The 23,217-nt window shown below is 44.5% G+C and overlaps 6 protein-coding genes and 1 non-coding gene across 7 annotated transcripts; 3 read left to right on the top strand and 4 right to left on the bottom strand.

Moving 5' to 3' along the window:
- Positions 1-183: 183 nt before the first annotated feature.
- CLUP02_12151 (uncharacterized protein) lies at positions 184-1,614 on the bottom strand (the record flags this gene model as incomplete). Its single annotated transcript, XM_049291115.1, has 5 exons — positions 184-343; positions 429-873; positions 936-1,017; positions 1,080-1,205; positions 1,279-1,614. The coding sequence occupies 5 exons, from the start codon at positions 1,612-1,614 to the stop codon at positions 184-186; spliced, it is 1,149 nt and encodes a 382-aa protein (XP_049148260.1).
- Positions 1,615-2,382: 768 nt separating this feature from the next.
- Positions 2,383-2,456, top strand: CLUP02_tRNA232. The gene has a single exon. It is a non-coding gene; the product is annotated as a tRNA-Asn (tRNA).
- A 197-nt stretch (positions 2,457-2,653) lies between these two features.
- On the bottom strand, positions 2,654-4,317 carry CLUP02_12150 (metalloproteinase; the record flags this gene model as incomplete). Its single annotated transcript, XM_049291114.1, has 5 exons — positions 2,654-2,662; positions 2,730-2,984; positions 3,046-3,806; positions 3,871-4,149; positions 4,260-4,317. The coding sequence occupies 5 exons, from the start codon at positions 4,315-4,317 to the stop codon at positions 2,654-2,656; spliced, it is 1,362 nt and encodes a 453-aa protein (XP_049148259.1).
- Positions 4,318-11,564: 7,247 nt separating this feature from the next.
- Positions 11,565-13,550, bottom strand: CLUP02_12149 (uncharacterized protein; the record flags this gene model as incomplete). The annotated part of the gene is made up of 1 exon (XM_049291113.1): positions 11,565-13,550. The coding sequence occupies one exon, from the start codon at positions 13,548-13,550 to the stop codon at positions 11,565-11,567; it is 1,986 nt and encodes a 661-aa protein (XP_049148258.1).
- A 1,280-nt stretch (positions 13,551-14,830) lies between these two features.
- CLUP02_12148 (peptidase family M28) lies at positions 14,831-16,597 on the bottom strand (the record flags this gene model as incomplete). The annotated part of the gene is made up of 5 exons (XM_049291112.1): positions 14,831-15,010; positions 15,099-15,577; positions 15,633-15,684; positions 15,737-16,400; positions 16,476-16,597. 5 exons carry the CDS (start codon positions 16,595-16,597, stop codon positions 14,831-14,833), a joined length of 1,497 nt encoding a protein of 498 aa, XP_049148257.1.
- Positions 16,598-17,488: 891 nt separating this feature from the next.
- Positions 17,489-17,759, top strand: CLUP02_12147 (uncharacterized protein; the record flags this gene model as incomplete). Its single annotated transcript, XM_049291111.1, has 2 exons — positions 17,489-17,517; positions 17,624-17,759. The coding sequence occupies 2 exons, from the start codon at positions 17,489-17,491 to the stop codon at positions 17,757-17,759; spliced, it is 165 nt and encodes a 54-aa protein (XP_049148256.1).
- Positions 17,760-17,885: 126 nt separating this feature from the next.
- CLUP02_12146 (uncharacterized protein) lies at positions 17,886-22,347 on the top strand (the record flags this gene model as incomplete). Its single annotated transcript, XM_049291110.1, has 7 exons — positions 17,886-19,357; positions 19,400-20,570; positions 20,633-20,919; positions 20,970-21,187; positions 21,254-22,092; positions 22,146-22,203; positions 22,265-22,347. 7 exons carry the CDS (start codon positions 17,886-17,888, stop codon positions 22,345-22,347), a joined length of 4,128 nt encoding a protein of 1,375 aa, XP_049148255.1.
- Positions 22,348-23,217: the final 870 nt, after the last annotated feature.

Here is a 23,217-nt window from a genome sequence, read left to right as displayed (position 1 = left end):
TTCTTTACCTGCCGAGACCGGACAAAATTACGTAGTCCGAGTTCCGAGCAGCGGAAGGACAGTTCAAGCGGGCTAGGCCTACTTCACGCTGGGAGAGGTACAGTACGTTGAGTTCAAATCAATTTCCTATTCCTACTGATCGAGCAACCTGTAAGTTGCAACTGTCTCCAATGGTCAATACTCCTACTCTTTCTTATACCATGGCTTGTCCCCAGAGCTTGCATCGCTACGGAGTGTTTGTAGAATAAGCTCGACCTCATCATCAGCAGCTTCAAGGATATGTTCCGGGGGAAATTGCGGGTTCCATCCAAGTTGAGCACCGTGCTTGGCTGTGAAGGTACACCTAGGTTCAAATAGCCAACGTTAGCTCTGCTAAACAGACTGCTGGTCCATGATCATGCACGTTACACAACTTGGGATTCACTCACTTTCCAGCCAATCTCATTTGGACGAGAGAGCTCTCCGTGCCTAACCCGTGAGCCATCTTGCCAAGCGCCGTTTCGTCTGCGGGAACGACACGTTCATCTGTAATGACGTTCCGGACCTTAAGTGCCTTGGCCATCGCCTCATACAGGTCATCCCAGGTAACACTACCGGAAGCTGCGAGATAGTAGCCGTTCTTCCCGTATTCTGGCTTTTCTCCGTTCAAAATTGAGCGCAGAATTTGAAGGTAAAGGGACGTGTTATCAATGACGTGGCAGACAGGCCAAGTCTCAAGATGAGGTAAGCTTTTGTCAACATTTCTGAGGAGAGATTCATCACTTACTGGCCGACCAGGTGTGACTGAGTGAACTTGACCAGCCGCACTAGCGGCTTTGACAATGTCGACGGTTTGGATGGAAATAGGATTGCCAAATCCTTCTCCCCTTCCATCTGTATCATGAAGTCAGAGGGGAAACAATTGACAGGGTGATTTGATGGGATACAAGGCTTACAGACTATGCAGGGAGTAAATACATAAGACTTTACACCGTTGGCTTGTGCTAGGTCAATAACTCGGGTATTCGTCTCAACAGGCTTGAGTACATCGTACAATTAGCATGGTTTGACGATAACCGAGGGCCATACTGCGAACTAACTTTTTGCATGAAAGAAATGGGAGGTTCTTGAGCTTTCTGGATTTCATATAGCCTGGGGTCAGTGTCCAAGAGTGGACTATCCGTTGGGGCACCTGCAAGACCCGAAAAGATCTTGGCTCCCGATGTCTAGAGAAGCAAAACCACGTGTTAGCCGATTTCCACTGAATTGTGAGCGGAGCCATTGACGGGGTGTACACACGTGAAGCAAGTGAACGTCTAGACCCGTCTGAGACTTCACTTCGCCCAAAGCTTTGATGAAGTTTTCTTGGCCCACAGATTCGAAAGCATCAATCAAGTAAAAGACAATGGTGATACGATTCTGTATCACTACATTTCGGACTGCCTGCTCATCTCGAGGAGAAAAAGTAAGAGGCTCGGCTCCGTATTGCTTTACTTGCTCCCGCTGAGCGTCTGTTCGAACGAGTGCGAACAGCTTATCGTAGCCCGTGAGGCTGGCGCTTGCCCAACGAGCAAGTAAAGTTCCCCCGAGGTAGCCTGACGCACCCGTGATAAGGATATTATGAGATAACGTCATGGTAAGGATTGGTTTTGTTTATCGTTGATGGAATGCCAAAGCGAAAGTGAGATAAACCTAGGCGTAGTCCGGTCTCATTCTTGTAAAATTGTGGCCAGGATCTTTCCTGCTTGCCAAGATTCTGGACCGGTACGAGTTACAGGACTCACTTCTGTTTTAATATTGGGAGTTGAAGGATAATCCGAGGGGCTCACCAAATGATCATAGAGATTAATAACTTGGTTCATGGCATTGATCTCAGACAAGCAGGCACCGTGGATTTCGTCATTTGTAAGCACTTCTCTCGGGGCATATCGTGCTAGCGGAACGTCATGGGCTTAGTAAATTCGACAAAGTGCAGTGTCCGAGCCATGGGAAATTATACGGATATAGCTGTCACGCACGGGACGGCCCTTCTATGCTGACTCAACCCCACCCTGAGATTCATTGTTGAGTGCGTACTGCACTCAATTAGTAAGTTTTCAGTGACATAAACTCTGTTCAACTACACTATCGTCCTTTCAATTACAAATTCACGAGTTCCGCGTGCCCCATATCAAATCAACTCTTAGTCAAGAGATTGCAGTAAATCGACCGGGGCGTGGACCGCAACGTTCTGCAAGTGCTGCTAAGTGTGGGACGCGGTGGTCTTGTGCCGCTGTCATTGGGTCGAAAGACACTCGCTTCTGCTTGTAGGGCTTCGAATGTCCCACAAGCAACCCACCACTTGAGGCTTAGGATCATAATCAAACCGCGAGTCCGCGAACCTCATCGAGAAGCATCTCAATATCCCCGATGGCACAATTGGCTAGCGCGTCAGACTGTTAATCTGGAGGTTGGTGGTTCGAGCCCACCTCGGGGAGTTACGATGGTTAGAATCCATTAACTCATTGAGGTTTCATTTTTGCAATTTTTGGCACATCAGGTTCCACACGACATGGGCCGTCTGGTACGCAGATCACGGCGAAAACACTCCAAACACTCTTGCTTTATCATTACTACGTTTTGAATATGTATGAGAATGCTAAGTTGTGGCCCTCGGAGTATGGTCACAAACGACTTAGGTATTCTGCCATGCAACATTTTCCGGCGCAGCTGTTATCTGATCCCGAAAGTCGACATGCCCGAGTTCTTACACCGCTCCCCGAAGAATTGTTCCATCTTGACGCGAAACGCTTAGCAGCCGACGTAGATGGCGTTGGCGAAGACTGTGACATGAGAGTGGTAAGCACGTGCAACGCGAAAAGAGAGAGCGAGAGAGACTTACGGGCGTAGGTGTCGGCGTGGTTCAGGTTCTGGGCAGCGGTCAAGCTCTGGACACAGCTGTAACCGTAGCAGGAGCTCTGGTCGGTGGTGCCCTTGATCTGGGTCAAGTGGGTGACCTCGTGGAGCTGACGGAAATCGAGTTAGTGATTGAGCCAGTAGTAACTTTTATCCTGGAGCAAAACTTACGGCAGTGGTGGCACGGTCCTGAGCGTGGCAGGTGCTGGAGAGAGCGGTAAGGCTGTTGAAGAAGTAGGGGCCTGTGGCGCGGGGAGTTTCGTCAGATGAGTCACCAAAAACGATATGCCATTTCTTGTCGTGAGGGCAGCGGTACTTACAGTTGACCATGTAGGAAGCGGAGGGAAGAGTGTAGGCGATGACACCGGAAGAGCAAGCAGGGTAGATATCGGTGCAGTACTGCTTGGAGACACCGGAGGTGGTGCTGCCGCACTCGGTGGCGACCTTGGCAAAGACGCCAGCGACGGTAGTACGGGTAGCGGTGGAAGAGGACTTGAAGTACTCGACCATCTTGGCAGCGGCGCCAGTGGAGGCGGCGGAGGAAGCAGCGGCAGCGAGGGCACGGCAGTTGGAGAGAGCGGTGGTGGTAGCGGTGCGCTGGGTGCCGGTGCAGTCGGACTGGACGACGGTGCGCTTGACGTTCTCGCGGAAGTCGCGGCGGACCTTGGAGGCGGCGGCGCCGTCAACCTCGACGCTCAGGACGTTTGAGCTGAAGGGGGCGGTGCTGGTGATGTCGTTGCTGCCGACCTCGGCGATGGAGAGAGCGCCCTTGGCGGCGACATCAACCTTGCCACCGACGCTGAGGTCGTGGACTTCACCGTAGTTCCACTCGACAGAGACGGTCTCGCCGGCGGAGATGACCTGGAAGGCATCCTCGGGAAGGCCGTTGGTGCCGAGACGAAGGCGGATACCGTCGAACTCGACCTTGTCGGCTATTGATGAGGTTTGTTAGTGGCCAAGATTGGATCATTGTGATATTCATAAGAATGCACTTACAGCCAGCAAAGACCTCAGCCTTCTCGACAGCGAGCTTGTCGAGAATGGAACCAGCCTTCAGGACCTTGAGGTCAGAGGCACCGGTGTTGGTGATGCTTGCCTTGATGGCGGTGTTGCCAGTGGACTCGATCTTGACATCGAGGGGGCTGTCGCGCTTGTTGAGATCGACGACAACGGCGCTGGCAACAGCAGCGAAGCAGGAGAGGCCGGTGAGGAACTTCATGGTGAAGGTTGGACAAAGAAGGCGAGGAAGGTAATGCTGGGTTGATCTTGCCGATGCTGGTGAGGGATGAGGAGCAGGAGGTTGGCCATCAAGGTCCTCACGAGGAGTTTATATACTCGCATGAAGCCATATTCAACTGCTAGTCAAGTATCATCCCTCATTCAACCATGTCTTGCTGATAAGCTTTCCTTCCGTGTTCCGCCTCCAATGGCCTTGATCATCATTGACAAGCGCTTTCCGGTGTCTGCCAAGCCGGGAAGAGCGACAGATTGGGAATGTGATAAAGAAGGTGGCTACATTCTCTTTCGTCGATATGAGGGGCTAAGCGAGTCTAACGCAGCGAGGTCACCGGAGGTTAGCGAGGATAGGAAGGCAAAAGAAGGAACGAGGGCGAGTTTGCAGGACCCGACGACGATGTGGGATGCCAAGAAAGCCAAGATGGCCAAGATGGCAACTCTATCGACCTTGCCGCATGTCCCCATGCTTGAGCTGGATCGGTGGGTAAAGAGAAACGGTCGAAGTCTTGTCTGAATGCGAAGCAATCTGGGGAAGGACGTTCCATTAAAGCTCTTGGCATGTCGCCGCATCCGGAGCTCACTCCACAACTCCTGTCGCCAGAGACCGCGCTAGGGACGTGAGTTCAAGCTTGAATCAAACAACCATAACGGCAACTAGCTTTTGCTAGTCTCGGTATCTAATCGAAGCAGCATGATGCCTACATACAGTCTTTATTTGACCGGGAGACTCGGGGAGGCGGCGAACGCCGGCGGGTAAGTGGCCCCTTGTCGTTACTCGAGACTAAAGTAAGATAGGCATCTAGAACCGGTCAGTCTTTGAGACTCAATATACTCATGGCAATGGTAGACGAGCCTCTTACCAGCTTGGGAAGGAGGTAAACTCTTAGTGAATGTGGTGGAAGGCTCCCCGGCGCTTATTTGTATTTTTGCAAGCGTTTCGACGATAAGTATGAGGTCGGTACTTGGCCGTCCTGCTGAAAATGAACTGCATGGTATGCGAAATCGTGAACACCCGCGTATGGCAGGGGCAAAAGCGGCTCATCCAGTTAGCCGACCAATCCCGACTTGTGTCTGTTCGTATTCCTCCCGGAAAAGTCGACGGATATGTGCCTTGATAGAGAAATCGCACCAGGGGTCGAGACAGGGCTGGAGGCGGGAAGCTTATGTGGTCGATCGATGGCCCGTAGGATGGCACTCTCTGCGGGGTAAAGGAAGCGGATCAAACAGACCATTTGGGACCTTATTATTTACATTCCTATTCGGGGATCGCGAGCTTTCCAAGCTGTTGAAAGACTTAACACCCAAAGCTCAGAGCCTTTCCTCTTTTCACCCGTATTGATCATCATTTCGAAGGCTACAAAGTGTTGGGCGATTTCCCGTTGTACGGCACCCGGCACTTTTTGGCGGCTGGGCGCGCAGAAAAAGCACCGCCGTTGGCAATCTACTTGACGCGTTCTACGACGACCTTCCTATTCCGATGCTATGTACCGGGTCTAGACTAAACCCTGCTACGGCAGACTGCAAGAGGCACTCCGCCAAAACCGTTCTTTCTAATAGACCTACGGCTACCGTAAATTTTAGGCATCAATAGCGCGACTTTCTTATACGTATAAATAAATATTATAATAAATCCCGTATATTATTATAAGGAATTGCTTACGACTATAAGTAATAGTAGTTATATAAGGGTAATTATACTGCTTAATAAAAGTAGGGTAGTTAGGGGGCATATCCTCCCTACTAATTTCTATTACTAATTAATTTCCTTTTCCTCTTAACTAACTTAATATTCCTTAAGTAAGGTAAGTAATCTACTTACGCCCCTATAGTTACTTATTAGCGATTATATTTCGCTTTATTATATTTTATACCCTTTTCTATTTTACTTTTATTACTATTACCTAATTATATACGCAATTATAAGTATAATATTTGCGATTTACTAATTAGAAATATCAATTAAGTATAATTAGGTAATTTTATGCGCAATTGTTAGTATAATTTTTATTAATTAGTAATTATGCTTTTTCTTAGGCTAATATACGCGCAATTATAAGTATAATTACGCATATATACCTATTTATAATTCAATTCTTTTTATTTACTTTTTTCTTTAGTATTAACTATTTACGTATATATATTAATAATTTCGTATAGGATACTCTCTTTTTTAATAATCGTATATATTATATAATACTTATAATAAGCGCTTCATATAGCGTTCCGGCCTATATTAAGGGTATATAGCTCTCGACGGTCCCCGTATATTAACCTACGTAGTACCTTAACGACCTTACGTTTTATAAAATAACCTCTTACCTCCTTATTAATACGTATACCTCTATATAATAGCTTCTTTATTATACGGATTTTTATATTATTTATAAGCTCTTTATCTTCCCTTTTAAAAACTTTCTATTAGATCTATAACCTTAGTATTATATAGGTTAGTATATATTACCCTATACTATTTAATATTATTATACTTACTTATATAATTTAGCCTTAGTATTAAATTAAGCTTAACTTTAAAATTACTAAGAATAGCCGTTATATACCCCCGGATATTACTATAACTTATACTTAGGCTATTAATACTATTTAAATAACCGTATATAGTAACGCTAAGACTAGTACTAAGTCGTGCGCTTATTATAAGGCTAGTAAAGGTATTTTCGCTAATTACGTTATTTTTATAAGTAAGGGCTGCTCTAGTTATAATTATATATTTATTATATATAAGTATATATTCGTTATGCCTCCTATTATTATTCATACATTACTTTATACTACTTTATATTTATTTATAGTTTATTAATAGTTTGTACTAGCTCGTAATACGCTTATTAAAGTCGTTAAGCGCGGTTATAACTATAAGGGCCGTAATAAAGTCCGTATTAGCGCTCTACTTAAGTTTCTAAGTACTATCCCTACTATATACTTCTATATAATAATAGAAGCCCTTAAATAGGTAGCTAAGTAGGCTAAAAATAACAAAAAGGGTATATATAATAGTATATAGGATTATAAGGAGCGTTATTAACTTATATAAACTCTAAGTAAGGAGTAATTAATTTAATATTCTTATATAGCATAGTATAAGAGTTTATATAGGTATATATTAGGATATAATATAGTTAGGCTTAATACCTAGGTAATAAAGCCCCTATAAAGTCGTAGGGTACTTATTAGCTATAAGCTAGAATATATACGCTTAGTTTAGCCCATAAGAGGCCGTAACTAACTATATAAAGGCTCCCCCTAAAGTTTAACATTTTTAATAAAATTATAGAACTTTTATTTATTATATATTATCGTTATATACTTTTCTATTCTTTTTAGCGTTATAAATCCCTATAAGCGTTTATATTTTTATATATATATTTATAAGACCTTATAAGTAAAAGGATACCCCTATATATCGCTATAATTATATATAAATATTTACCCCTTACTTAAAATTTCTTTCTTAGTTTCTTATTTTATATATTACTACTTTTTTAGAATAGTATAACTACGTATTAATCTTTTATTATATTAAATAATAATTATTATACATATTTTTATAGTTTTTAATACTAGAATTATAAAGCGAACTTTTAAACGTTAACTTATAAAATAGGACTTACGATAAGAAGAGCGTACGGTCTTTTTTAAGGATCTATTAATTCGTATTTAAGAATTATTCTTCTAATAATACTTAAACGATAAAAATATCCTTTTTTAACTCTAGTCTAAAGGATTTATAATTATAGCTATAGGATTATTAACACTTCGTTAATAGAACTAGCTTTAGTAACGATAAATACTAAAATAGCTCGTAATTATATAATAACGATTAAAAGAGTTCTTTTCTAATATACTAGAGGTTATTTACTATATTAAAGGGTACGGTAAAGAGTATTTTTATATATAAGTTCGCTAATAAGCTTATATTATTAGCTAAGATAAACTATACTTTATATATCGCAAAACCTTTTTATAATAAGTTTAAGATCGGTTAAGTAAAATAAGGTCCCGTCGTAAAGGGTTTATAACTCCTAAACTAAATTATATTTAGTCTTTAAATACGTACGATAAGCTTTTACTATTTAGATTTAAGATCTATACTAATATTAATACTTATTTACGGTTTATTATATAGTTCTATATAGGGGTTTTTATTTATACGTCCCGGAATATACTTATATAATATCTTATTATTATTTAATAACGGGGATTTATGCTATTCCGAGTTCGTTTAGACCGAGGGAAAGAAACCGTTCTTATATCTAGTATTTATTACTACTTTTTATAATACTATTTAATAATAAAAAGTCTAATTATATTCCGTAATTACTAGATCTTTAGTAAAAGTATTTATAACGTTAAGATTAAGAATTAGTAGAATCGTCTTTATTAAAATAAATTAGTATATTAGTAAGTAAGTAATATATATCTTAGTATATATAAGTATACTTACGTTTATAAGAATATTTCTAACTACTTAAGTTCTAAGAGCTATTTTATATAAATATACTCTCTAACTAGATTGTATTTCTATTTATATATATACTACTAATTCGTTCTAATTTTATTAATTTTATATAAATTTAGAACTCTTATCGAATTCGTTATTAAAAAGGTCGCCCTTACGTTATTTCTAGTTAGCTATAGTAACTATACTATTAACCTACGTTACGAACTATATAAGACTTTATATAGCTAATTAACTAAGACTAAGTTTAATAATTATTAAACGCTATTTAGAATAGTAATAATTTAGACATATATCTTCTTTAAACTACCTTATAAATTTATACTTTAATTATTAAGGGCTCCCTAACTATATTAGCTAAAAATACGAAGTTTAGCGAGGCTAATTATCCTTATTTTAAAGCGTATTAATATTTTCGTATTTATTTAAAGTAGTATATACGTAATAAGCTCTAATTAGAAGTTATTTTATTTAATAAACTATAGGGCGGTATTATATAAGTTAAGTAGAGATTAAAAAACTTTAGAATTAATCTTAGAATATTAAATAGCTTCGTAATTACGAGCAATATTAAGGATAAAGAGGAATTATAAATATAATTATAGTTTATTCTAAACTATTTATTAACAAGAATACTCGTTTTTATCTTTATAATATACTAAGTTATTTACTATCGTAAACTTTATTTTCTTATCGAACTACTATAATCTCGTTTTTATTATCGTTTTTATCGTTTTTATCGTTTTTAACCTTTTTTTTAGCCTTTACTTCCTTCTTAACGATCTTCTTTTCTTACTTAACTAATAATTCCTCCTTGATCTTTATCGTTAGTTTAATACTAATACTTATTAAAAGCCGTGTTTTTAGAACATTTTTATACGTCGTTTTGCCTAAAGTTTTAGTTATAATTAGCTTTATATAACCTTTTCCTTTTTTTACTAATTAAGGTTTAATAATGAGTAACTTAATTTTAATTTAAAAAATAATAAAAAGTTAGTAATTATCTTTTTTATATAAGATCGTAGCTTTAGAAAGGAATCTCTCTAAACTTATAGCTTCGTACGTTACTTTATAATACTTTAGAAATATCGTAAGGATTCTTTATATTAATTAGAAATACTATCTACTTTATTAAAAGAATTTATTAGTTTATTATAAAATATAAAATAATAAATTGTATTATATTTTAATATAAAATAAATATTAAGAAGCGATTAAACTAAACTTTTTTAATAAACTTTTTAATAACTTAGATATTAATATAAGTCGTTACTTAGAAACTATTAAGTTCGTTCTTAAAAAAGAATATGTTATATAATATAATAGAGATATTAATTATTAGTAATTACTTTAGCTCCTTTTTTATTTACTAAATACTTCGTTCCCGCCCCTTTAAGCCTATAAAAAGAGATTTTATTAATATCGAGGCTTATATGTTTATACGTTTTTATTATATAAAAAGAGTAAAGCCTATATAAGTATTATTATTAATCGGTTATTTTAAAATAGCTTTATAAAGAGGTATCGTAAGGTTAATTAGTTTAGTAACGTCTTATATAAAAATTAGAAGTTATTATAAATCTATATTATAATATCTATAAGCGAGCTATTAGTTTAATAACTTAAGTAAAGAGTAATTTTTATTTATAAGAGGGTAAAAAGTAGTAGTTGTTTTTATAATAAAGTTATAAAGAGAAGAAAAACTTTTATATTAGAGTATAATATTATGCGATTTTATATACTACCGTATAGTTTAATATATTATAAAATTAAAGTATTTCTTAAGCTATAAATCTCTATAACCCCTATTTATAAGTTACTATACTAATCTAGACCCTATCCTAGGTAGTAGGGTGACCGTAAAATACGATTTCTGCTTTGACATATGAAAAAAGTGTTTTGGCGGAGTGCCTCTTGCAGTCTGCCGTACCTGCGGTAGTTCGGGCTCTGAGGTTACAATAGAGACTTGGGGGAGCCCCAGTGCACTGAACATTCTGTGGCACGAGTAATCATCCCATCACGCAGTTCTGTATCCGTAATTGCATTTCAATGCCGACCATCGGCGTGGAGAAGGCTTGGCATACTGGTACCACGTCCATAGCGGAAAGGGTGCGAAGTTTCTGGGTTTGAACAACGAAGCAAATTACTTATCTCTCGGGTTGCTGTTCCTGCGAGATGACAAAAGTCCTAGCTCGCCATAACCAATTGGAAGTAGTGAGATGGGCCGAGACTACAAAAGGGGCGGAACCGAGGCTTTCTGGGTGTTTCAACACCTTCCTTAGATGAACATGCCTGCTTACTTACTTCTTTGGCTCGAAGGCGCGCTATGGCGGAACCGGTCACTCCGCCTGCTGTCTATAGGACGAGTTTTTCTCGTTGGGCAACATTTACAACGACTACAATTGTTCCCTTCGCATGGGGTGGTGGTATAAAATAGCTCTCAATAGCTCTGGAAACTTGTCTAAGCACCTAGTCAATACTTCAGTTCATCGATGACAACATCCGTGTAACTCATTGCGCGTGCACATAGTTCTCTTCCTACAGCGATTTTACAGACTGCATGGACGAGATGCAGTCGCTCTTATTTGAGAGCCTCTCGGCTTGGCTCCCTCCCTTCTGCACGTTTAAGCATTCGCCAAGTTGCCAAGACAAAGTGGCAGCTGGTCATGGCGTGCTCAACGGTCGCTTAGGACACCATTCCTATACAGGAAGGCCATAGCAATACGTGTACTCCGTATGTTTTGAGCGGTTACCGTCAGCCCTTGACCGGATTAGAAGGAGACTCGAATCCATCTGGATAGAACAAGGTGGTGTGCCTTCTCAGCCGATGAAACACATGTAAATGGATGATAAGGCCTAGCCCGTCTGGTTCTAGGATAAACATTATTCCTTTCGATATCTGGTGTGCATATCAGAATGCGTCTATCTTACGTCTGGGAGGATGTATGAGAATAATCTAGAAGCGGAAGCTACTCTGTCACTCTTGATAGCACTCGAAAGGATCATGACGTCCGCGGCATCCCACCATGCTACACGTATCCAGCAAGTTATCCATGTCAAGCTCCAAGTGAGCATAAACCGGAGAGCCGTCCTCATTCGGCATCAGTCTCAAGTACGTGGCGACAAGCTCGCGCTTCTCGAGATCCCACTTACCTGACATCCAAACCCACCTCGACCCAGACGGTATGAACCCATTGGCATCCATCCCTCTTTCCTCCAACATCACCACGCCAGACTTGCCAATGACGAGCGCTTTCCCATCCCAGGCGCTTTCCCTCCATGCCATGGTGTTGAGGAGGTGGACAGCTTGCATTCTCAGCTCGTGATTGCGACACTTGGCGACGATGGTGGCGAGCGGAGTTGTGAGGCCTTCTGAGAAGGTGAAGCCGACCTTTGAGATCGGTCCTGGGTCACGCATGTACGTCACAATCCTGTTCAAGAGGTCCCTGAAATCGGCCTCAAATGCGTCGTAGCACATATCAGTCCGGTCAAGACCGCAACTGATGACGATGTGGATTAAGAGCCGATGGATTTGTATCTTTCGTAGAGCTCGTCTTGCGTTGTCCTCAAGAGAAGGGTCTTTGAGGTATACTTCTAGGACGGAATCCCACATTCGTATATATGAGAGGAACGTAGCTTGCTCCAACGCAGCCTGTGTAATATTGCGCTGCTTGTATCGAAGCTGGTCGTGCAGACAGCGCATGATGTGTACGACTGCGCGAGTAAAGAATTGACCCCAGAAGACTTCGAGCTTGGCAACTACTGTAACACCTGGTTCAGGCAGCTCGAGGATCGGAGTGCCGTTCATCATTGGCATCGCAGTGCGGTGGGAGTTGAAGAAGTGGGTGAAGCCGCTCATGAGGGAGAGGCATGGCAAGAGGTGCTCAATATCCTCCATCTCATCGTCCCGCACGCCTCTCCGCAGTTGAGTAGCCACGGACTGTGAAGTTTTCGTCGAGGTGGCTCCATTTTCATTTGCACGACGTGGCGGACGCTGCGTAAGCGAGATTTTGTTCTCAAGAAGACGCATCCCGGTGCTAGTCAGAGTGTCGACATTGTTCATGTTGCCTTGGATGAACTCGAACCCAACGAGCAATAGAGTCATGATTATGACTGATCGTGGTGATGTCGAGGATGGGTCCTGAATTCGCTGTCTGTATATCGAAACCGCTCTGACATGATGAAGTAAAGCCGACCTATGATGGTGGTTGAGAAGCCCACCAGATGGCGCCATCTTGGTACCCCAAGGGCGAAGTGCCGATGGCATGGCATCCAGCTGGTCCTTTGACATCTCCTCAACCATCTGGGCTTGAGATATAGCACCGATAGCCAAGAGAGACTCTTGAACGCATGGGTCTTGGGAGCTCTCCTGTAAGACGATTCTAGACCAAGCATCAGAATGGCCAGACCCCCAAAGGTCACGCACAAGCCGGTGTCGGAAGAGATCGTAGTAGTGAACATCCTCCTGGTTGACCCGCAAAGTCGAGGGGCAAAGCGGCGGTGGTAAGGGTACCCGCACCGCTATTTCTTGACCGGAGGCGACCGGACCCGACTCGTTCGGCCGCGGAAGAAGCTGCCGGCTCGCTTGTGCTTCCTGGGCTGCGACGGCCAACCTTCGTTGCTCGGCGCTCCTCTTGGAATCGGCGTCTTCTTTGGTGTATCCGTCGCATTCCACATCGGCTTTCTCGCATCGGAAACACGTGGGCTTGCGTTCATCACACTTGACACGCCGGATCTTGCAGGTGATGCAGCCTGATCGCACCTTGGGACGACTAGCACGTTTCCTTCTAAGCTGGGAAGCGTCGCCAGTGCCGTTGATTGAGACTTCCAGGTCTTGATTGGTGGGATGGATAGTGCTAGGGTGCGGGAGCAGCGGGAGGATGCGGCTCTGTCGAGCTCCTTCGATGTAAGCTGAAGCTTGATTCCCCTGTGGCATGGCTTGGGTAAACGACAGGTTGTTCATGATTGAATTAGGCTATTGGTCTCTGATCTTCGATGTGTCGTTCCAATATCGAAGATTACGGCGAGAGCCTCGTATTTATGAGAAGTTCGCTGAACAAAGAGGTCAACTTCCATTCAACGGCCGACGCGATGTTTTCTCGGACGAGCTGCCTCGACCTTCTAGTCATGCAAGCTGACTGGAAATTGGTCGAAAGCGGATTTGCACAATGATGCTTAACCCTAGAAAAGGGATGCCTACATGTCAGGTGCAAAGTCCGGCGAGGGCTGACGGAAATCCCCGGCGGCATCAAGTATGACCGTCTCTTGGCCCTGCGCTGCGGTTTCTGAGCCCCCTGTCAACTTTAGTGCCAAGGAAGGTTTCCATTGGACGACAGAGGACCGAGCCAATCATAAGGGGCAGCTCGTATTCTTTGAGCTGCGTAGATAATTGGACAGGCTAGGTTTACTCAGCACTTTACAAAGTCGAGTTGGAGTCTTGGACAATATTTAGATCAGAGGTCCGCCAAACACGCGCGGGTGCATGATCACCATTTTGTGTATGACACCCGAGTCAAATTTCAGATTTGGGACGATTACGCTCGGCGCAGTGCATAAGGCCTGCATCAAAAGTCCCACCGCGGAGTGGCGTTAGCTGCGTGGAGATAGTTGTGGACTTATCACTCGGCATAGGGTACGAGTAAGGAGGTATTCAAGACGATTTAACGCAAGACACAGACAAGCCTGTGAAATGAGACATGACAATTAAGGTCGTAGATTTGACGGTGACGTCACATTCAATATCATGGCCCGGCTTACATATTGGTTAAGGTTGCACAAGTAGAGGAATTTTGGACTGCTTACTACATCATTGATGTCACTTGGTCGATGTGGAAGCTTTCCTCACTGAGTCAAGAAGAACAGGTAGGCGGCTTACGCGAAATATTGGATTGTGAACGGAGATTCGTTCATAAGGTAGCCATAAAGTTCACTGATACCAGAGTAGAGAATTAATCAATACATCTGCTTCACACCCTAAACTGTTCTGACATGACCATTCGTTCAGATGGTAAACATATATTTCAGTCAGATAAGTCATCTCTGAATTACGACAAATTCACCGTTGCTGCGAAGTCAGAATGCCCTTTTGTGAGTATTCTAACGACCATTCGGTACCAACAAAGGTTTCAATTAAGAAAATTTGGCTAGCTGGCACCCGAGTCGCAAATGTATACGTAAATTGCAGCCTCGGTTCTATTGATTGTAAGGTAGGTAAGTACATGTACCTAGGTCAATATGGTTGACTCAAACATCATGTCCACATCCAAGATGCCTCTCCCCCAGAGCTTCCAACTCTTCGATCTGGATCATATCGGGCTCAAGGCTTCTCGATTGCAGATGGGTGAGCATCGTTGCGTTGACCGGGGTCTTGGGGATAAGTGATGTTCCGTTCAAGGACAAAACCGTAAGCATATGTGCAGCAGCCTGTAGTAATCTTAGTAATTCGACCTTATTCCAAATTTCTGCATCTATTTACGGAGAGAGGAGAAGGGAAAAACACAGGAGAACTTACCCTCGCATTGACAGTAATGGTGTTGGGATCGGGATTCTCAATAGTGTCACACGCTTGGTGATAGCATGGATCCTGAGCGACAGCGGTGCCTGTGTGCAAAAAGCCAAATGGCTTGCCTAGAATCTGCCAGAAAGAGGCGTAATCACTTCCGTTGGTCAAGACGGCTGGTGTGACCTCGAGGCCTTGGCTCTGGTAGTACGCCTCGTAGATGTGCTCGACAACATCCGATCCGGCGGGGCCGGCGCTTCCGTGGGTGCTTCCGTCAGTATCGGCCACACCAAAGAAGCCCTTGGCCACCATGTCAAAGTTCAGGTAAACAAGGAGGTCATCGACGTCGGACGCGGGCAGGTTGGAGCAGTAAAACTTGGATCCGAGGAGGCCATTTTCCTCAGCACCCCACCAGGCGAAGCGGACCTTGTTCTTCGTTCGGTACTGCGTCATGGCAAGGAAGAGCTCGAGAAGCAAGCTGGTACCAGAGCCTGTGAAGATGTCAGAAATTGCGCTTCTTGTTATCACCGTGTGAAGATGACATACCATCATCGTTGATGCCTGGTCCGGCTTGAACACTGTCCAAGTGAGCCCCGAGCTATGATACGTGTTAGCTTCGAATATTAGACATTACTTAGCCTCATACCCACCATGATAACATTGTGTGGGTCACCTTCTTCGGTCTCAACGAAGACATTCTGGGTGATACGCTCCTCAACGATTTGAGTTTGCTGGAAGTGTGCCTCAACAGTTTCGCCAGCATCCAGGCGCTCCTTGATCTTCAACCCGTCCGCGAGATTGATGAAACCGGCCGGCACAAAGCCCTCGGGATCGGGGGCACTAAGAGATCCAGCCGTCGCATTGGTGGTAATGTCGTGATAGACAATGACAGCAGCGGCGCCAGCGGCAGCAGCGGGGCGGACTCTTCCAGCAAGAGTGCCGCCAGTAGGGCATCTGAATCTCTGCACGAGCACGATCTTGTCCTGGACATTCAAACCCTCGTAGTTGGCAGCATCGCAGGCGGCGGCGCCATCGGGACCAAGAACAATTTCTGCCGTGATACCTTCTGCGCTCGTGGAGGGAGAGTATGTCAAGCCAAAGACGTAAATCGACTCGCCATCAATGTTGAAGTCGATCGAGGTGACCTGACCAAAGGTGGCAGGAAAGTCTTGTTTCCATGCCCTCGTGGCTGGGACTGCGGAGATGCGATCCCACACGTAGTCGACCGATGCGGCATAACCTGGGAGACCGAAGGCGCGGTTTCCACCGTTGGCGAAGGCGATTTCGTTGAGAGCTTCCAGGTTGGCCATCAAGCTGTTTCGCAATATTTGTCAGCCAATTGCGCCAAATGACCCCGCAGGACTGTCGAGGGGGATGGCTGATTCTTACTTCTCAGTGGTGAGATCAGCTTGGAGCTTTTCCGAGTCAATCTTGGGCCGACATGTCGTGTTCGTTGCCGCGGTGCTGGTGACCAGCGACAGTAAAGTCGCGGTCGACTTGGAGAACTTCATAGCTGCAGTGGGTCGGATCTTGAGACAGCAAAGGCTAAACCACAAGAAACAAAGTCCACCAACTCAGGCCGGCGAGACCTCCTTTTTATTTGCGCAGCATTCATTTCCGCTATAGACCTGTTTTGCCATGTGTTAGTGTTGCGGTCAAACGCGGCGCAACCAGAGTGCCACTGCAGAGCAGCAAAAAAAAACACGATAGTTTGCATGCCCATCCCGGGCCGCCGAGACTTCGGCGCCCAATCGGCCGCCGTCAGTTGGGGCAAACGCACGAACCGAAGGTCGGATCGGGAAGGTCGACGGTGAAGGTGAGGGGAAGTTCGGGCCCGCCAAGAGCCAAGCACTATAAAAGCTGTAGTCTTGGCCCGTGATGTCGTCAACGCGGTGGGTTGCTGGGCGCGGTCTTCTGCTTCTCATTTGCGTTGGTCATGATTCAGTCGCAGGCTCTGCGTGTACGCATACATGCTCACTATCTTCGGGCAGTGAACTTGTCTGGCTCTAGAGGCGCATCCGGGAGAAGCGGACTTTGGTGACCAGCACCGAGGTCCATTTCGCCAAGCATGCGGCGAAGGCTTGTTAATAGACAGGTTAGTGAGGGGATTGAGTGTTATCAGTTCTCTTTCGAGGCACTCGGACGCATTGAAATCAACAGCAAATTCCTCAGCCCATGCTTTTTTTTTCAAGGCAGAAAGCGGAATCTCGTCAATTGATTGATTAGAACAACGAGTCCACAATTATTAGACCTCTTCCTATTCTAATTAATACTAAATACTGTAGAGATTGACACGTCTTCTTTGTCGACAGGTCGTCATTCCCAATTGGTCATTGACTTGTCACTCAGTGTAAGTCGAGTGACACCCTTTATTTCATGTCTTCCCCAAGGTAAAGTGACTCATGCAACGCCGGGCAACGGCACACGCGAGGTGTCTCACCACATCAAATGATTTCATCGCTAAATCACTCAGCCTTTGGCTTGTCCTACAATGACTTCAATCTTTCTCATGTATGAGCTGGTGCGAAGACCCTCAGGTCAATGATTACACCTATGCTTATGTCAGGCAATCCCTCCGGCAAGCTCTGCCGAAGCGCGCTCGAGGATGATTTGTCGACACCACATTCGCTACAAGTGACTCAGCCTCCACAACTGAGCTGGACTGTTGCCTAGAATCAAGTTGCAACGACAATAAACCAGAAAATTCAATATTTCTTCATGACAAAACTTGAGACGCGTGTCAACAAGAGTTTCTAATCGGTATAACTTCAGTTCACAGACACCAAACGACGTCCCAATATGTCTCGTCCTCAAACTCCAACGCACGATGTGTACAACGACCCTGACGCCTACGAGCTGCAAATTGCTATTGACCAGCTAGCGGCTGGGTCATCGGAAGCACTGCGACTATACCTAGCCCGCAAAAACGGAATCGATCCCGCTACGGCATCACTGAGTTCATCGCCCTTCGCAGTGAGCGACGATCCGAACGTCACGTACGCATACGCCGGAAAACTGGACAATACCCAGGCGCCAGGAGATGAGCAAATGCACGACCCCAGCGCAGAGCCTCATAAACCGGATGTCATGTTCGAGGACACAGAGATACCTTTTGAATATGAGCCGTTAGACCCTGAGCTTCGACGAATTCGCCTTCTGAGACTGGGTGCCGCTGACGAGGATGGCATTATACGCGAACTGCGGGTCGAAACCTTTTACCTGGATGATGCTCCCCCTTATTTTTGTCTCTCGTATGTTTGGGGAACCCCCGAGCGATTTCTCGCGGTGAACTGCAACGGGAAGATGATCTCTGTAACGCAGAATCTTTACCATGCGCTACGAACTTGCCTCAACAGGCACCCCACCACGTGGTTCTGGGCCGATGGTATTTGCATCAATCAGGACAACATTGTAGAACGAAGTCAACAGGTTCTGCTCATGGGAAATATCTATAAAGGTGCAAAGCTGGTTCTTGCTCACCCTGGTCACTACCAATATGAGCGCCGCAAGCCAGAAGACGTTAACAACAGGGAGGAAACCACGTTGGAAGACCGCATGGGAGGTCTGGGAGTTCAGGACATGATGAGCTTCGGCATGGATGACTCAGTCAAAGATGAAGTCACGGCAGAGTTTGAGAAACCATATGGGCTATCGGACTTCACCCTGGAGCCTGTGGATGATGCCTACAGCACCGAAAGTGTCCAAGGTGCCATCAGTATCATGACATTCATGACTCGCATCTGGGAAGATCAACGCCGAGACAGCATCATGTCGGACATAGAATGGGACAAGGTCGGTCTCCCAGATACGGAAACGGAAGAGGGCCGGGAGACGTGGAACAAGTTGGTTCGTTTCTGGGTGACTGATTGGTACTTCCGCACATGGATCCTGCAGGAGGTCATTCTGGCACCAAAGGTTGTCGTGCTCTACGGTACAGCAGCGATCAGCCTGGAAGCAATCACGGATTTCTGGGACCTTGCGAGAATTCATGGCCTTCCAAGGCCACTTAGGATCGGCATGTATGCTGAAGTTTTCAGTATGATTATGCATTTGAGTCCCGTAAGCTCCTTCAAGTTGCTACGAGACCGCAGGCAAGGATTCGAGACATCTCAAACAGTTGATGATACTGAGAATGTGGAGGATGAGCCTGTGGAAAGTGGCTCTCCTCTCAATCTCCTTGAGTTGCTTTGTCTGACGAGGAATAACCTGGCGACGGATGCGAGAGACAAAGTGTATGGACTTCTTGGACTCACTGACGACCCTGTCGCTCAGTCCATTGTTCCCGACTAATCGTCAAACAATACGCCAGACAGAGTCTTCACTGAGGTGGCGAGACTTATGATCGAAGCTGGTCGCGGCATTGACCTTCTACACCACGCCGGCATCAATCAAGGTGTCCCAAACCTTCCTTCCTGGGTGCCTGATTGGACAGTACAGTCGCGTTCGACTTTATCGACTCAGCTGTATCACTGCATGCCCAAAACGTCTCCCATGATATCAATATCGGCCCCGGGAGAAGCTCCAAGACTGACTCTACGAGGCATGATTCTAGATCGAGTCAATTTCGTGGGGCCATCATGGAAATATTACACCCATAGTCAGACTGATCACATGTTCAACATTTTCGAGAGCGCTCCAGATCTCGAAATTCCAGCGTTCAATGACGAAGATTCTCGAAACTTCATCCTCACCTTTGCGACTATTGCGACTCAAGACGACCTTAAAGAGCGATATATCGACGAGGCTCTTGATGACGCGCTTGTGAGAACCCTAGCGATGGATCGATCATGGCGGGGCGAAAGAATTGGACCAAGAGATAAAGAAGAGAAAGCAGGGACAGAAGACGCCAAGTTTGTTGTCACCGGAAAGGAAGGCAATAACTCTCCCGAGCTAGTATCGACATCGAAAGAATTCTTCGCAGGTGTGGACGCCTTCCGGCGCTTCTACGCTCAAGGACCGAATGAAGAGAATGACGAGCACGCGCCAGGTATTCGCGTGCACCAGACGGCGATATTCAAATGGCTGCTTGATTTTGACGTCGACGTCGAGGCAGACCTCCAGAAACGCATGGTCCCCTTCACTGTCCCTTTTCAAGAAGCTCAACGAGGGCGGCGATTTGCGATGATCGGTACAAGGGATGACAAAAATGCAGAAGATATTGCAAAAGATGCGGTCATCTTGGAAGAGAATCCCAGTAGGGCGGTATATAAGACAAAGTCTCTGGACCATCATTACATGGGCACTGTTCCGTGGAATGCCCAGGTTGAGGATTACGTGGTACTCCTTGAGGGTTTGAGGACACCATTCGTCTTGCGAAAAATCCTCAATGATATTGAGTCAGGCAGTGCAGACGAGTTCCAGATCATCGGCGATTGCTATGTGCACGGTATCATGGATGGCGAGCTTCTGAAGCCGATTGACAGTCTCAAAGGGAGGTTGAAGGCTGAGCAAGTCGGAGTTGACGCCAAGGGAGAAGAGTATGCTGTGGAGGGCCTTGAAGACTACCTACCCTTTCAAGACTTTGTCATTGTGTAGAGCCAGTTCAGAACTCTTTCAAGCTTCAGCTGTTCAATGAAGCATTTTACAATGTTGGTGTTTCTGTCATGTCATATTCGAAATTTGGCGTCAGAGGTTGCACTTGCGAGGTCAAATTGAAGAGAGCAGCAAATTCGATGTCGGGAGTCCAGAACAGTCATTCTGTTCACAGTAGAAAGGGGCGCCTCAATATTTTGAAATTAAGGCCGGGGTCTGAAATTTGGTGTTTTCTTTTTCTCCGCGGAATTATTGCTATCCTGCGGCGGGTCATGCTCGAGATCGGTTACCTCGGGATGTTGTCATGCACCTGCGGGGGATCGGCATTAACCTCGGATGACTAATGAAAAGTTGCTCATGTATCCCCAAGTCCCATCCAATTGTTTCAGCCCGTTTAAGGTTTCAGTCTTTCCTGTTTCTCACCAAGAGGCTTTTGTTTACACGTCAAGACCTGTTGACAAGTGTGTTATTCAAGTTCTCAGATATGGGTTCTTTCGAAGAGCGTATCGACACCGCTGTGCGGGATCGTGATATCCCCGGCGTCATACTTCATGCTCGAGACAAGTCTGGTAATTTGACTTCCCCTAAGGTTAGAGCTGGCCTCACCCTCAAGGGATGCTAATAAACACGAACAGGCATCTTTCAATACTCGCATGTGTATGGAGACAACCTGAAAAGCGCAACACCTTTGTCAGATGATAATATCCTTACTCTTGCCTCCGTCACAAAGCTTTTCACGACGATCGCTGCCTTGCAGCTCGTAGAACGTGGTATTTTAACACTCGACGGGGATGTGGCCAAACACGTTCCGACTTTAGCACAGAAACCCGTCTTGACCGGCTTCACGGATTCCGGCAAGCCCATTGAGGTACAGCGCCAGAAGCCCATCACTCTGCGACACCTTCTTACGCACAGCGCCGGCAACAGCTACGACTTCCTCAGCGATGCGACGCGAGACTGGCAGTCCTTCCACGGCCTCAAACCAACTCGCGGGTCTATCGTCGAGGAGCGCTTCGGGTACCCCCTGAACTATGAGCCGGGAGAAGACTGGGCCTACAGTTGCAGCTCAGATTGGATGGGGAAGCTGATTGAGAATGTGTCTGGGAAGTCGCTTGAGCAGTATATGCGCGAAAATATCTGGGACCCGGTTGGCGCATCAAGTTTCACGTTCAATGTTGAGTCTGTCAGATCAAAACTTTGGGGAATGAACACCCGGGACAGGGACACAGGGAAGATTATCCTCCATCGCGGAAGGGAGTTGAATCATGGAGTCACCGACTGTCTTGGCGGACAAGGGTCTTATGGATCGGCCCCCGATGTCATGAGAGTTTTGCATTCGCTGCTGGTTGACGACGGAAAGCTACTGAGTCCGACAATGACTTCCGAAATGTTCAAGCCCCAGCTATCATCACAGGCTAAGAGCAGCCTGTTGAAGGCGATGGAAGAGCCAGAGTGGGCAGTTGGCCACTTCCCTGTGACGGGCGAGTATGACTGGGGCCTTGGAGGTCTGCTTGTGGATGGACACAGTCACCCATACCGGCGGAACGCAACTCTGATGTGGAGTGGTGCATCAAACGTTTTCTAGGTAAGTCTTCTCTCCTCCCACGCACCCTGCTTTAAACAGACTTTGTTCTAACTTCTAGCAGTGGATCGATCGCCAAGCTGGGCTTTGTGGCTTCTTTGCGACACAAATGCTCCCTGCGGCAGAGGAGGGAATCTGTCGGATTAGAAGTCCAATTCGACCGCGGCATACAGCCGACTGCGCAGGGGCCAATTAGGGGCCCTATTTACGATTATTATAGCTAGCCTAACCTACGGCTAGAACCTCCTTTTTATACTTATTACGTAGATATTTATATAATTTAATTAATCTCTTCGTTAACTACGGTTCGAACTAACTACTTTATAATAGGAATACTAATACTAATTAATAATTAAATTCTATTATTATAAATTAATAAAGTATCTCGCTATATAAAAAAGACGACCTCTTAATACCGCACGGGATAAGAGATTTGTACTAATTAACCTTATAGAAGTAAATAAAAAAGGAGGTAATTCTTAAATACTATATAAAATTAAATAATCGTAGCCCTTTATTACTCATAAGAGGTCGATGTTTATTATATTAAAACACGTTAATTAATAAAACTACTTAAGTAACTAGCCTTTTATTATCGCCCCGAGTAGCTTTTTTACTAAACGACTTTTCTATAGCTAGCCCGTAATTAGAAATTAACTAGTTAAATTAGAAAAAAAAGATACCTACGTAACGACTACTTACCTAATTAATTAGTATAATAAATAAGCTTAATAATATAATATAAAAAAGTACTACGTAATTAAAAAAGGGGATCTCTAAACGTAAATATTCTTATTTAATAATAAAAGTGATTTTATAAAAGTTATTAAGCTAAGAGATTTATAGTATATAAAAAAGTTTATTATTATAAGGATTTTATAAGTACGACTTTAAGCCTACGATTTAAATAACCTCCTCATAATTCCCTTACTTACCCCCCGGGTATTACTTAAGAATATAATATAAAAGACGGTTTAATAAAAAAGGAGGGGATTTAGAGGTCTTGATAATATTAAG

This window comes from Colletotrichum lupini, chromosome 6 (genome assembly GCF_023278565.1).
Source record: "Colletotrichum lupini chromosome 6, complete sequence".
Lineage (NCBI taxonomy): Eukaryota > Fungi > Ascomycota > Sordariomycetes > Glomerellales > Glomerellaceae > Colletotrichum > Colletotrichum lupini.
Note: the sequence above shows the minus strand (reverse complement) of the source record. Positions and strands in the feature narration are given on the sequence as shown.